Source organism: Trachypithecus francoisi, unplaced genomic scaffold (assembly GCF_009764315.1).
Source record: "Trachypithecus francoisi isolate TF-2019V2 unplaced genomic scaffold, Tfra_2.0 Lachesis_group10, whole genome shotgun sequence".
NCBI classification, from domain to species: Eukaryota; Metazoa; Chordata; class Mammalia; order Primates; family Cercopithecidae; genus Trachypithecus; species Trachypithecus francoisi.
Window position 1 is genome coordinate 77,346,659 of NW_022681455.1, and position 13,826 is coordinate 77,360,484.

The 13,826-nt window shown below is 42.0% G+C and overlaps 1 protein-coding gene across 1 annotated transcript in view; it reads right to left on the bottom strand.

Moving 5' to 3' along the window:
* Nucleotides 1-731: 731 nt before the first annotated feature.
* The window catches only part of ANKS4B (ankyrin repeat and sterile alpha motif domain containing 4B), a 28,005-nt gene continuing 14,910 nt past the window's right edge, over nt 732-13,826 (bottom strand). The window contains exon 3 of the mRNA XM_033217789.1: nt 732-2,032. Coding sequence (XP_033073680.1) covers nt 943-2,032 — 1,090 coding nt within the window. The 3' untranslated portion in view covers nt 732-942. The remainder of the gene's footprint in view (nt 2,033-13,826) is intronic.

Sequence of the window (13,826 nt, forward strand, 5' to 3'; positions counted from 1 at the left end):
CTCCCCACCGCCACTCTGTCTCTGTTCTCAGGCAGGAGTATTATAGATGCATTTCCATTACTTGTAAACATGTACACATTTGTTAAAGGGTTAGATGCATTTAAGTTGGGCATCAAGCCTCAGGCCAGGAAAGAACTTTAGTATCTACCACTAGGCAAAGTCATAGAGCTCAGGAGAGAAAAAGAGTTAGAATTCCCAGGTTATACGGATCAGAAAGCAAGCAGCAGGATGAGATGAGATTATAATTTTAAATCCAGAGATAGAAAAGTAAAGGAAGTTTCTTTCATTTTCCTGTCATGCATATGACCCTTTCTTTATTCAAAAGTATCAAAAAGATAGGCTGGGTACGGTGGTTCACACCTGCAATCCCAATGCTTTAGGAGGCTGAGGTGGGAGGACTGCCTGAGGTCAGGAGTTTGAGACCAGGCTGGGCAATGTGGTAAGACCCCACCTCTACTAAAACATACAAAATAAGCCAGGTGTGGGGGTGTGCACCTGTAGTCCCAGCTACTTGAAAGGCTGAGGTGGGAGGAGGTCACTTGAGCCCAGGAGGTTGAGAATACAGTGGACTATGATCATACCACTACAACCCAGCCTGGGTAAGAGAGTGAGACCCTCATCTCCAAAAAATAAAAATAAAATAAAAAATAAATACACACACACACACACCACACACACACACACACACACACACACATATAAGATAACTGAAGAGAAATGCCATTTTCTTGTTATGAAGTCTCCTCAAGTTTCTCACGGAGATTTATTTGGATGGGCATAGCCTACCTCCCAGAGTAAACTTTGGGCCTCTCTCTCAAGTAGGCATCTCCGATGCCCTAGAATCCATTCCCAGTGATCTGGCATTAGGTAAAGAGGGGGTGCTGCCTGGAGTGCTGTCAGCAGACCACAGCATCACCCAATGCTCCAGGCCAAAACCCTCCATCACAGGCTGGTGTCGACCAGCTGCCCAGGCTGCTGTAGCACCTGCTTCCTCCTGTTTATAGCATTCAGAACTTTCTTCCTGGGACCCAGCTGCATTTGTATGCTCTGAAGGTCCTCATCAGAGCAGAGCAGCAGAGCTTCTAGATCAATCTGCTCTCTCTTAAAGATAGGCAGGAATTCTTCCAGGTGCTGAGACAGCAAGAACACTTCCAGGGGCGTGGCGTCAACCACATCTTCCTCCCACTCCACTTCATCCTCACCCCACGGCAGATCATCTTTGAGGCTGTTTTCCTCTTCCTCTTCATCAGCTGCACCCTCATCAGCCTCTGATGTTCCTTGTGTTTGAAACAATTCACTGGGCAGTTTAAAACCCAACTCCCTCTTGCTATCTGAGATGTCTTCAGGACTCAATATCCTGTTCCTTCTAAAAACAATACTTCCTAGACCTGGACGATTGAGAATGGATTCATGGTGCACACTGCTGTCCTCCTCTGCTGACAACTGGAGCTTCTCTTTGAAGTCCCCTGAGAACAAGTCTTCCTCTCCCTCTCTGAACACTTCCATCACGTTCCTCTGCCCACTTCTGCCTTCCTTCCCCACCTGTTCTGCTGTATCTTTGTTCTTCTTGAACTTGATCTTGAAAGTATCTTTAATGCCCTTAGATAGTGACCCGAATGTGCCAGGAGCAGAAGCATTTGAAGGGAATGACCTGGAGAAGGTACCCTTGGAAGAAGAGAGAGTCCCAGACTCCTCCTTGCTGTAGGTGCGGGCCATCTTATTTTGGTGCTTCTCCTGGAGCCTCTCACACTCTTTGATCTGCCTCCTGGCGTTCTTCTGAGCCTGCTCCTTCAGCCTGGTGACCTTCTTGGGGTTCATGATGTTCTGCGCAGTGGCAGCCTTGTCCAGGAGAGCAACACATTCATTCTGCTCCCGGCTGGCAGCAGCATCCAGCGGAGTCTGTAAGTCATTATCCAGGGCAAAGATGTTGGCACCAAAGTTGACCAGGAATGAGACGCAGTGGGCATGGCCATTGGAGGCTGCAAAATGTAGAGGAGTGTTTCCCCAGATGTCACACCTATCAGGGTCCCCTCTAGAAGAGAAAATACAAAAAAATAAATAAACAACATGTTGGACATTTTTTTCTGAATTGGGCTCCAAAAATTCAAAAAAAAAAAAAAAGAACAAAAGGCATGTTAATGCAAACATGTTCATCCTGACTTGACATTGTTATAAGATACTGGCTGCAAGTCCAGCTATCTTAAAACCGTCCCATCTTAAAACCACACGGCCAGAAACAGAGTCCATCTCTACCCTGTGTCTCCTTTTTGTTTGTTTCTTTTGTTTTGTTTTGAGACAGGTTCTCACTCTATCTCCCAGGCTGGAGTGGAGTGGTGTGATCACAGCTTATTGGTAGCCTTGACCTCCCAGGCTCAGTTTATTCTCCCCACTCAGCCTCCCAAATAGCTGAGACTACAGGCATGCACCATCACACCTGGCTAATTTTTTGTAGAGACAGGGTTTCACCATGTTGCCAGGCTAGTTGCAAACTCCTGGACTCAAGCCATCTGCTCATCTTGGCGTCCCAAAGTGTTGGGATCACAGGTGTAAGCCACCATGCCTGGCTGTGTCTCCTTTTTAAGAAGCAAGAAAAACTTCCTAAGAAATTCTCCAGCCAAACAACTTTCTTGTCTCATTGGCCAGCACTGGGTCACATGCCTAAGAGATGGGAAACATAGTACTGTGTTTAACTTAGATCAATTGGATTTTGCCCTGAAACTAGGCATAGGATTGGATTGTTCAATGGCTCCTCAAGAAAATAATAAAATCAAAATCCTAATTTGTAGCATGTGCCAATTTCTGTGGTGTAAATACATCCACCATGGCAGATTTCAAGCTACTAATGTGACATCACTGGACACAGAGTTTGGAAGAGATCCACAGTAGCATACCATTATCAACTATTTCCACCATGTAGATATAATGGACACGAATTACCTTAAGAGATAGGTAAGAGTGAAAGGTATTAAAGTAAGTAGAAAGTAAGACTTTTGTGTAAGCTTTTTAATATAATTTGTTAAATTAAAGGTTACTTTTTTTTTTTTTTTTTTTTATTGAGATGAAGTCTTGCTCTGTCACCCAGGCTGGAGTACAGTGGTGCGATCTTGGCTCACTGCCTCCCAGGTTCAAGCAATTCTCCTGCCTCAGCCTCCCGAGTAGCTGGGACTACAGGCACCCGCCACTGCACCCAGCTAATTTTTGTCTTTTTAGTAGAGACGGGTTTCACCATGTTGGTCATGCTGGTCTTAAATCCTGACCTCAAGTGATCCACCCGCCTCAGCCTGCCAAAGTACTGGGAGTACAATTGTGAGCCACCACACCCAACCTGTAATTTTATTTTTAAGAATGGCTATGTTCTCAGAAGCTCAGGCTTACAGTAACCTATGATTGAACCACTGTACTACAGCCTGGGCAACACAGCAATACCCTGTCTTAAAAAAAAAAAAGGCTAGGCTCAGTGGCTCATGCCTATAATCCCAACACTGGGAAGATGAGGTGGGAGATTTGCTTGGGGCTGGGCATTCAAGACCAGCCCAGGAAACACAGCAAGACCTGTCTCCATTAAATATCTTTTTAAATAAAAATAATAAAAAGTAAAAAAGAATGGCTATGTTTAACTGCCAAACTTTCTAAAATTTAGAAATAACTCCCGACAAGCTGGTTCCAGCATGCTACTGCTACCCTCCCGAATGGAGTCACATGTGGGGAAATAAATAACTGAATCAAACTCAGTCCCCATCAGCAGAAAAGAAGTAAGAAATGGATGTTGGGGAGGTAGCAAACAGTCTCTGTTATAAACATTATTCATTAAAAGGGCATTATATCTCTATTTATTTCTCCACTTACTTCTATATGACTACAGGTTCATATAAGTGTGTTGTTCTACAAAGGTTTAAGGAGGAATTGAAGATACTATTAGATGGTATTAAGGCCAGAAACCCAATGCCTGGCACAGAACAGGGACATAGCAGGTGCTCCAGTATTTGTGGAATGAATGAAAACCTACTGGAATCCCGCTCAAGGCAGCAAACCCTCCTCTCCTACGAGGACTTGAGTTACAAACAGGAACAGATGAAAAGTCGAGTAACTTTTTTTAATGATGGCCAGAGCCATGTACCACTGCTGAGAACTGTAATACAGATACTAAGGGGTCCTTCCTTTGCCCTAGTCTAGACTCCAAAATCAGGATCTCACTAAACTCTGGCCAGTCTGGCCCCATGGAAAGAGGACAGTGAGTCTGAGAAGTCCTCTTAACATTCTCGGGAAGTAGAGGGCAGAAACAGAAGAGATCTGCACCCTTGCAAATGACCTGTTAGTGCGCCATGACCCTTCTACTAGTTCCTGGCTGCTCCAAGTTTGGTCTCCAGACCAGAAGCATTACCTGTGAGTTTGTTAGAAGTTCAGAAGACTCGCACGCCTGAAATCCCAGCACTCTGGGAGGTCGAGGTGGGTGGATCACGAGGCCAGAAGTTCAAGATCAGCCTGGCCAACATTGTGAAACCCTGTCTCTATTAAAAATACAAACATTAGCTGGGCATGGTGGCATGCACCTGTAATCCCAGTTACTCAGGAGGCTGAGGCAGAAAATTGCTTAAACCCAGGAGGCGGAGGTTGCAGTGAGCCAAGATCACACCACTGCACTCTGGCCTGGGCGACAGAGTGAGACTCTCTCTCCACTCCCCCCCACCAAAAAAAGTACAGAAGACTCCCAACCAAACTTATTGAATCAGAATCTACACTTTAGCAAGATCTGCAGGTGATTCATAGGCTCACTAAAGATTGAAAAGGACTTCACCGGTTTAAGCGAGGAGACCACCCCTCATATTGTCTTATGCCCAACTTCTGCCTCCAAAGAAAGAAGATGTAAAAACTAAAAGTCAGAAATGAAATCCACAGGCAGACAGCCCAGCGCCACACCCTGGGCCTGGTAGTTAAAGATCGATCCCTAACCTAATCAGTTATGTTATCCATAGATTACAGACATTGTATAGCAATGCACTGTGAAAATCCCTATCCTGTTTTGTTCTGATCTAATTACTGGTGCATGCGGCCCCAAGTCACGTACCCCCTGCTTGCTCAATCAATCACGATGCCCTTATATGCACCGCCTTAGTGTTGTGAGCCCTTAAAATGGACAGGAATTGCTCACTCGGGGAGCTCGGCTCTTGAGACAGGAGTCCTGCCAATGCTCCCGGCTGAATAAACCTCTTCCTTCTTTAACTTGGTGTCTGAAGAGTTTTGTCTGCAGCTTGTCCTGCTACATTTCTTGGTTCCCTGACCAGGAAGTGAGGTGATTGGTGGATAGTTGAGGCAGCTCCTTAGGCGACTTAAGCCTGCCCTGTGGAACATCCCTGTGGGGTACTCTGACCAGCCTGAGCGACATGGATCCTGAGAGTGCTCCTGGGTAGGCATTTGCCCCGGTGGGATGCCTCGCCAGAGCAGTGTGTGGCAGGCCCCATTGGAGGGTCAATGCAGAGGCTGAACACTGGGAAGGAATGGGCACTTGGAGTCTGGACATCTAAAACTTGGTGAGACTAGTCTTTGGAACTTGCCCACTCTGTTTGAGTGGAAACATGGCCTGATCATCCATGGCGTGCCTTTATCGGTACTTTGGTTTTGGTTTTGACTTGGTTTGAATTGCTTGACAGGACCAGTCTTGGGAACCTGCCCACTCCATCTGAGTGGAAGCGTGGCCTGATCAACCATGGCATGCCTTTATCGGTTTTGGTTTTGACTTGGTTTGAATTGCTTGACAGGATTGGTCTTAGGAACTTGCCTATTCCATTTGAGTGGAAGTGTGGTCTGATCACCCACGGTGTGCCCATACCGGCACTTTGGTTTTTGTTTTTGACTTGACTTGGATTGCTTGATACTTTGGTTTTGGTTTTGACCTGGCTTGGATTTCTGGACACTCTGATTTTAGTTTTGATTTTGGTCTGGTGTAAACTGCAAAAGTGTGTGTGTGCCCTTTTTACCCATTCTTTGTTTTGTGCTGTGTGTGTGGTGTGAGCATGGTGTTTTGTCTCGAAGAAGCATGGATCAGGCACAAATAAGCCCACTCTACTAGGAACTATGTTGAAAATTTTCAAAAAAGGATTTAAGGGAGACTATGGAGTACTATGACACCAGGAAAACTTAAAACTTTGTGTAAGACTGGCCAGCATTAGAGTTGGTTGGCCATTAGCAGGAAGCCTGGACAGGTCCCTTGTTTCAAAAGTATGGCACAAGGTAACCTGTAAGCCAGGGCACCCAGACCAACTCCTGTAGACAGCCAGTTGGTTACAGCTGGTTTTACACCCCCCACCCCCAACACACAGTGGTTGAGAGAACAGCAGCCTAAGCGGCTGGCAGACGCAAAGAAAGAGAAAGAGAGGAAAAGAGGCAAAAAGAGAGAGAAAGAGACAGAGAGGACGAGACAGACAAAGAGGGAGTCAAGGAGAGAGAGAGGAAAAAAGAAAGAGAGAGGCAGAGAGAGAGAGGAAGAGACAGAGGCAAAAGGAAAGTCAAAGAGAGACAGACAAAGTCAAAGAAAGAAAAAAAGTGAGAAAGAGGTATACAAGTAGTAAAGAAAAAAAAGCCATCTATACCAATTCTAAGTTAATTTAGACAAAACAAGGTCTTATTAATAGCAAAGGATAATTAAAATCCCAAACTTACAAGGTTTTCAATAAAAGTAAAGTTTGCTAAAAGTTAATAGTGTAACATGTATTATAGTAACTTCTGTTCTTGTGGCCTTAGACAGTCTAGTTCACAGATTAAAAAAAAGGGGGGGGGGAATGAGGGGCGGAATTTATACAAAAAGAGTGTTATATGATAAATTCTTGTCCTGAAATAAATTACCTGGTTGTTTAAAGAAAATGTTTGTAATAAGTCAGAAAGTTAAGGCATGTCAAAAAATTGCCTGTAAAAGTCGTGAAAGAAAAAAAGTTATTAAAAAAGATGTGTTAAAAAAAGAATTTATGCAAGAAATGTTGTATAATTTAAAAGTAATTAGGCCTCCTAAATGTAAAACTATTGAAGAAATGGTTTATGTGCAAGGTGTATAAGGAGAGTAAAGTATACCTTTGGTAAAAGGATTATAAGTAGGCATAAGAATGTGGATTTTTACCTACATTAAAAGGTTAAAAATATGTATATTTTGTTATAAAGTTTTAAGCAAGTTTTAAAACATTGTGTGTAAATTCTGTGTGTAAACATATCAGCTAATGTTAAAGAGGCATCATCCAGTTTTTCTGTAAACTGGACATTAAAATAAAAGCATAATAGGTTTTTCTTAAAGCACCAACCTGCTCTTTAGCAAAAATTATAAAAGGTTAAAAAGAGTCTATGAAATCTTACCTTATGGTCAAAGATTAAAAATTAGCTAAATATGTCTACAAGTTTTTATTAAAATTAAGTTTAACATTAATGATATACTAATATAAAGGTGAAATTTAGCTTATCTGGTATAAAAATCACAGAAAAAGCATTATTAAATATACAACGGTGTTTAGCTTTGGTCTAAAAATAATAAAAAGAGATGCTAAAGGAAATTTCTTAGTAAAAAGGCACTAAGGACTATAAAGTCCACTGCCAAGGTCCCCACATTTAAAACAAAAGGTCAATTTCTTAGAAATTATATACTTGGTTATCTTCCACTTTCCTTTCCCTCAAAACTAAGTCTTTTAGCACATGTAGCACCCCTAGAATTTGCAGTAAACCAGCACCAGCCTGAAGATCACATTCTCATCGAAAGGTGGAAAGAAGAAAATCTCGAGCCAGCCTGGGAAGGACCCTACCTTGTGCTGCTAACCACCAAGACTGCTGTTCATACAGCAAAAAAGGATGGACTCATCACACCCGAGTCAAGAAAGTGCCACCCCCTCCAGAGTCATGGGCCATAGTCCCAGAGGAAAACCCTACCAAACTAAAGCTAAGAAAAATTTAACTCTTTTCATCTCTATTACTCTTTCTTCTTTTCTCGTTCTCTTGCTGACCATCTTGTTATTAACATAACCAAGTCAATTTCCCCTCCAACTATTGCATTTAATGCTTGCCTTGTTATACTCTGTGGAGACTTGCCAAGTCAAAGACAGCTCTCTACTTCAGAAAAGTACTTCTGTCCCTCCTGACTGGGCATTACTAAACTAGGACCATTTAATCCAGGGAGATTTTGATAAAGATCCCAGTGCCAACCAGGAGTCTTGTTCCCCGATGTAGACCTTTCATGCCATGGTTGGTCCAATGTTCTGTGGCCCACTAAAGAGCAAGGATGGACTGCCCCAACCAGTTTTTGTAATTTCCTAAAATCATACATTCACTTTACTAGAAGATCATAGACTTAAAACAAACTTTAGCAATTAAGACAGGATACCAAGATGCAAATGCCTGGTTAAAATGGATCAAATATTCCATCTGCATGTTAAACAAAAGCAATTGTTATGCTTGTGCACATGGCAGGCCAGAGGCCCAGATTGTCCCCCTTCCACTAAGGTGGTCCTCCAGTCGACCAGGCATAGGCTGCATGATAGCTCTTTTCCAGGATTCTACATCCTGGAATAATAAGTCATGCCAAGCTCTCTCTGCTATATCCCAAAGTCTGGCACCCTGCGGTTCAGCCCCCAAGGGCCATCCAGCTTCCGTCTCCCAACACTAAGTTTGTTTCGTGTCTCTCACAACAGGGAGAAAGCTTAGTATTCCTTAGAGACCTGAAAGGATGCAATGAGCTTAAGAATTTTCAAGAGCTTATCAATCAGTCAGCCCTTGTTCATCCCCGAGTGAATGTGTGGTGGTATCATGGTGGACCTTTACTGGGCACTCTGCCGAATAACTGGAGTGGCATTTGTGCTTTAGTCCATTTGGCTATCCCGTTCACCCTGAGATTTCATCAATCAGAGAGAGAAAAAATAAGACATCGTAAAGTGAGAGAAGCCCCTTATGGGTCTTTCAACTCTCACATCTATTTAGATGCAATTGGAGGCCCACAAGGAATACCAGATCAATTTAAAGCTTGAAATAAAATAGCTACAGGATTTAAGTCAATATTTTAGTGGGTGACAGTTAATAAAAATGTGGATTAGATAAACTACATCTATTACAACCAATAGCAACAAGCTTTTCATGAGTTAAAAGAAAAACTCATGTTGGCCCCAGCCCTGGGGCTACCTTACCTGACAAAACCCTTTACACCCTATGTGTCAGAAAGAGAAAAAAATGGCAGTTGGAGTTTTAACCCAGACTATGGGGCCCTGGCCAAGGCCAGTGGCCTATCTCTCAAAACAACTAGACAGGGTTTCCAAAGGCTGGCCACCATGTCTAAAGGCCCTGGCAGCAACGACCCTGTTAGCACAAGAAGCAGAGAGCTAACTCTTAGGCAAAACCTAAACATAAAGTCCTCCCACGCTGTGGTAACTTTAATAAATACCAAAGGACATCATTAGCTAATGAATGCTAGACTAATTAGATACCAAAACTTGCTCTGTGAAAATCCCTGCATAATCATTGAAGTTTGCAACACCCTAAACCCCACCACCTTACTCCCAGTATCAGAGAGCCCAGTTGAACGTAACTGTGTAGACATATTGGACTCAGTTTATTCTAGCAGGCCCAACCTCTGAGACCATCCTTAAACATCAGTAGACTGTGAGCAGTACGTGGACGGAAGCAGCTTCACCAACCCTTGCAAAGTGACTCTGAAGAAGATGACAAGCCCTGCTCCAGTCACACCCGGAAGCTGACTGGTCCACACATGGCAGAAGCATAAGGAAATTCATCGCGGGACTCATTTTCCTTAAATTCTGGATTTGTACAGTAAGGTCTTCAGCTGACCTTCCTCAGACTGAGGGCTGTTCCCAGTGTATACATCAAGTCACTGAAGTAAGACAGAAGGTTGCTATGGTCCTATTATTTTATGGTTATTATAAGTGTACTGGAACTCTAAAAAGAACTTGTTTGTATAATGTTATTCTATACAAGGTATGTAACCCAAGAAATGACCAACCTAATGTGTGTTATGACCCATCTGAGCCTCCCATGACCACAGTTTTTAAGATAAGATTAGGGACTAAAGACTGGTAGGGGCTCATAAACGATATGAGTAAAGTGTTAGCCAAAAAAAAAAAAAAAAAGTGCCCAAACAAGTCACCTTAAAATTTGATGTCTATGCTGTCGTTAATAATAATAAGTTAAAAATAGGATGTGGTTCTCATAATTAGGAAAGAGGCTATATGGCAGAAAATAAGTACATTTATCATGAATTAGGACTGTGTAAAAATAAATGTAGATACTGGTCTTATGTCATTTAGGCTACTTAGATTTAAAAAATGAAAAAATCCTGTCCATCTTTAGCAAGGGAAAAGTGGCCCTTCCTGTACCAGTGGTCAGTGTAACCCCTTAGAACTAGTAATAACCAACCCCCTTAATCCTCGCTAGAAAAAAGGAGAATGTGTAAGCCTAAAAATTGATGGAGCTGGAACTGGATCTTCAAGTAAATATTGTGGTTTGAGAAAAAGTTTATAAATGCTCTCCTGAGCCAGTATTTCAAAACTTCTGTGATAAACTAAATGTGCCAGTACCAGAAATTCCAGGAAAAACAAGATATTTGTTTTTGCAATTAGCTGAGCATGTAGCCCAGTCTCTCAATGTCACTTCATGTTATATATGTGGAGGAACTGTAATAGGAGATCAATGGCCATAGGAAGCCCGAGAATTGGTACCTACAGACACAGTTCCTGATGAATTTCTGGCCCAAAAGAATCAACCGGATCACGTCTGGTCCTAAAAGCCTCAATCATTAGACAATACTGTATAGCAAGAGTGGAGAAGGACTTCACCTTTCCTGTAGGAAGACTATATGGTGGAGTTCAAACCACACAGAGAAAAATCCATTCAGTAAATTTCCAAAGTTGCAGACCGTTTAGGCCCACCCAGAATCCCTCTGGGACTGGACGGTCCCCACTGGGCTATACTGTGGACATAGAGCCTATGCTAAGCTGCCTGTCCAGCAAACAAGTAGTTGTGTTATTGAACTACTTAAACCATTAAACCACTATTAAACCATCTTTCTTCCTACTGCCCATAAAAACAGGCAAACTCCTGGGCTTCCCTGACTATGCTTCCCACGAAAAGCAAAGCATAGCCATAGGTAATTAAAAAGATGATAAACGGCCTCCTGAAAAAAATTATACAATACTATGGGCCTGCCACTTGGGCACAAGACGGCTAGTGGGGATACTGGACCCCCATTTACATGCTCAACTGAATCATATGGTTGCAAGCTGTCTTGGAGATCATCATTAATAAAACTGGTAAAACCTTGACTGTTCTGGCCCAGCAAGAAACTCAGATGAGAAATGCTATCAAAATAGAATGACTCTCGACTCCTTGCTAGCAGCTGAGAGAGAAGTCTGTAGAAAATTTAACCTTACCAATTGCTGCCTGCACATAGATGATCGGGGCAAGTAGTTGAAGACATAAAGACATGATGAAACTGACACATGTGCCTGTACAAGTGTGGCATGGATTTGACCCTGAGGCCATGTTTGAAAATGGTTCCCAGCATTATGAGGATTTAAAACTCTTATAATAAAAATTATAGTAGTAATAGGAACCTGCTTACTGATCCCTTATTTACTACTTGTACTCATTCAAATAGTAAAAGGTTTCATCACTACTCTAGTTCACCAGAATGCTTCAGCACAAGTGTACTACCTAAATCACTATCGATCTGTCATGCAAAAAGACATAGGTAGTGAAAATGAAGGTCAGAGCTCCCACTAATAAAATGAGTGAGAGTCTCAAAGGGGTGGGGGAATAGGGGAGGATACCACCCCTCATATTGTCTTATGCCCAATTTCTGCCTCCAAAGAAGAAGTAAAAACTGAAAGCAGAAATGAAATCCACAAGCAGACAGCCCGGTGCCACACCCTGGGCCTGGTAAAGATCGACCCCTGACCGAACCGGTTATGTTATCTATAGATTCCAGATGTTATATGGAAGAACACTGTAAAAATCCCTGTCCTGTTCTGTTTCATTCTGATTACCAGTACATACAGCCCCCAGTCACATATCCCCTGCTTGCTCAATCAATCACGACCCTCTCCTGTGGACCTCCTTAGAGTTGTGAGCCCTTAAAAGGGACAGGAGTTGCTCACTTGGGGAGCTCAGCTCTTGAGACAGGAGTCCTGCTGATGCTCCCAGCCAAATAAGCCTCTTCCTTCTTTAACTTGGTTCCTGAGGAGTTTTGTCTGCAACTTGTTCTGCTACAGGTTAATGTGATCCAACCAGGGTCCAATAATTTGATAAATCAGATTTGTAGTTGCTCCATGGGAATTCCTGGCTCTCTGGTGTGTGTTAGTTACAAAGAAGCACTTTCACATTCTTTGCCTTCAACCATCACAATCTCCCTCTTAGAGAAGGCAGGCAAGAATCATTATCGCAGGAATAAAATAAAACTCAAAGAGCTTAATTGATTCACTCAAGGGTAACAGGCAGCATGCTTTGGATCAGGCTGGTCTCCAAGTCGAATTGTTTCCAACACAATACATCCTAGATTAACACAACTGGGCTTTTCCAGCTACATGGCCTCAAGCTTAATTTTTCTAGGACTTGGTTTCCTTATGTAAAAAGTAAAATAAAGGTTCATCTTCAAAAACTTTCCTCCCCATCTAATTAAAAATAGATAATAACTTCTGTTAAAAACAAAATGTATTCAAAAACCTGTATTAACATTCTTAAATATCGACTAGCCATAATAAAAAAATCAATATACTTTATACTCTTAACTCCCACAATTTAGCCTAAATATTTACCCTAACATATTTATACTAGTCCAAACAAACATTAAGGCATAGCCTGTTCCTCTTCCTTATTTAAAAGTGTTTTTACCTTTCTCAACATTCCACAAGTTACTTCCTCCTTCCTTTGTTCTTCTCTGCCTTTGCCTCTTTTAAGAAGTTCTAAGTTACTAAACTATCAAGACAAATACAAAATGTAAAGTCCCATTTCAGCCAATAAAAACCAAACACAACAATAAAGTAAACATGTGAAGTTATAAATAACCCTGTCTCCTTTGTTCACTATACTCTTACAACAAAACTACTAACAAATAAACCCTTTCTACAAAAAGTAAAAATAGCCTTACTAAAAGAATTACATTTATGCTTAAATACTATTTCTTTACAACACCAAAAAGCAAACATTCCTAACACTCATCTGTAAATTGAAGATAATACTGTCACCTATTCATAGAGTTATGTGAATTAAATAAGTTAATCTACATAAAGCATTAGAAAACTGCTTGGCACATAGTAAATATTGAATAAACATTACTTATTATCCTTCCCCTTGCCCCCAAACTCAAAATCCTTGATTACATGTATTTATTTTTCCTTGTATTCAACTAGTAAATTCCTGCAGCACAATAACTCTTGTGGGTTTTTAAAAATCACTTATAGGCCAGGTAAGGTGGCTCACACCTGTAATCCCAGCACTTTGGGAGGCTTGAGGCCAGGAGTTCGAGACCAGCCTATTCAACATGGTGAAACCCCATCTCTACTAAAAATACAAAAATTAACCAGGTATGGTGGTGCGCACCTGTAGTCCCAGCTACTCAGGAGACTGAGGCAGGAGAACCTGAGAGGTGGAGCTTGCAGTGAGCTGAGATTGCACCACTGCACTCCAGCCTGGGTGACAAAGCGAGACTCCGTCTCAAAAAAATTAAAAATAAAAACCAATCAATCAATCACTTATAGTTTTGACAAATATTTATGTCTTGTCTCCTTAATTGGATAATATGCCCCAAAGGGCAACGCCTGTGTCTCTTTCTCCTTTGGGTCACCCACATGTCC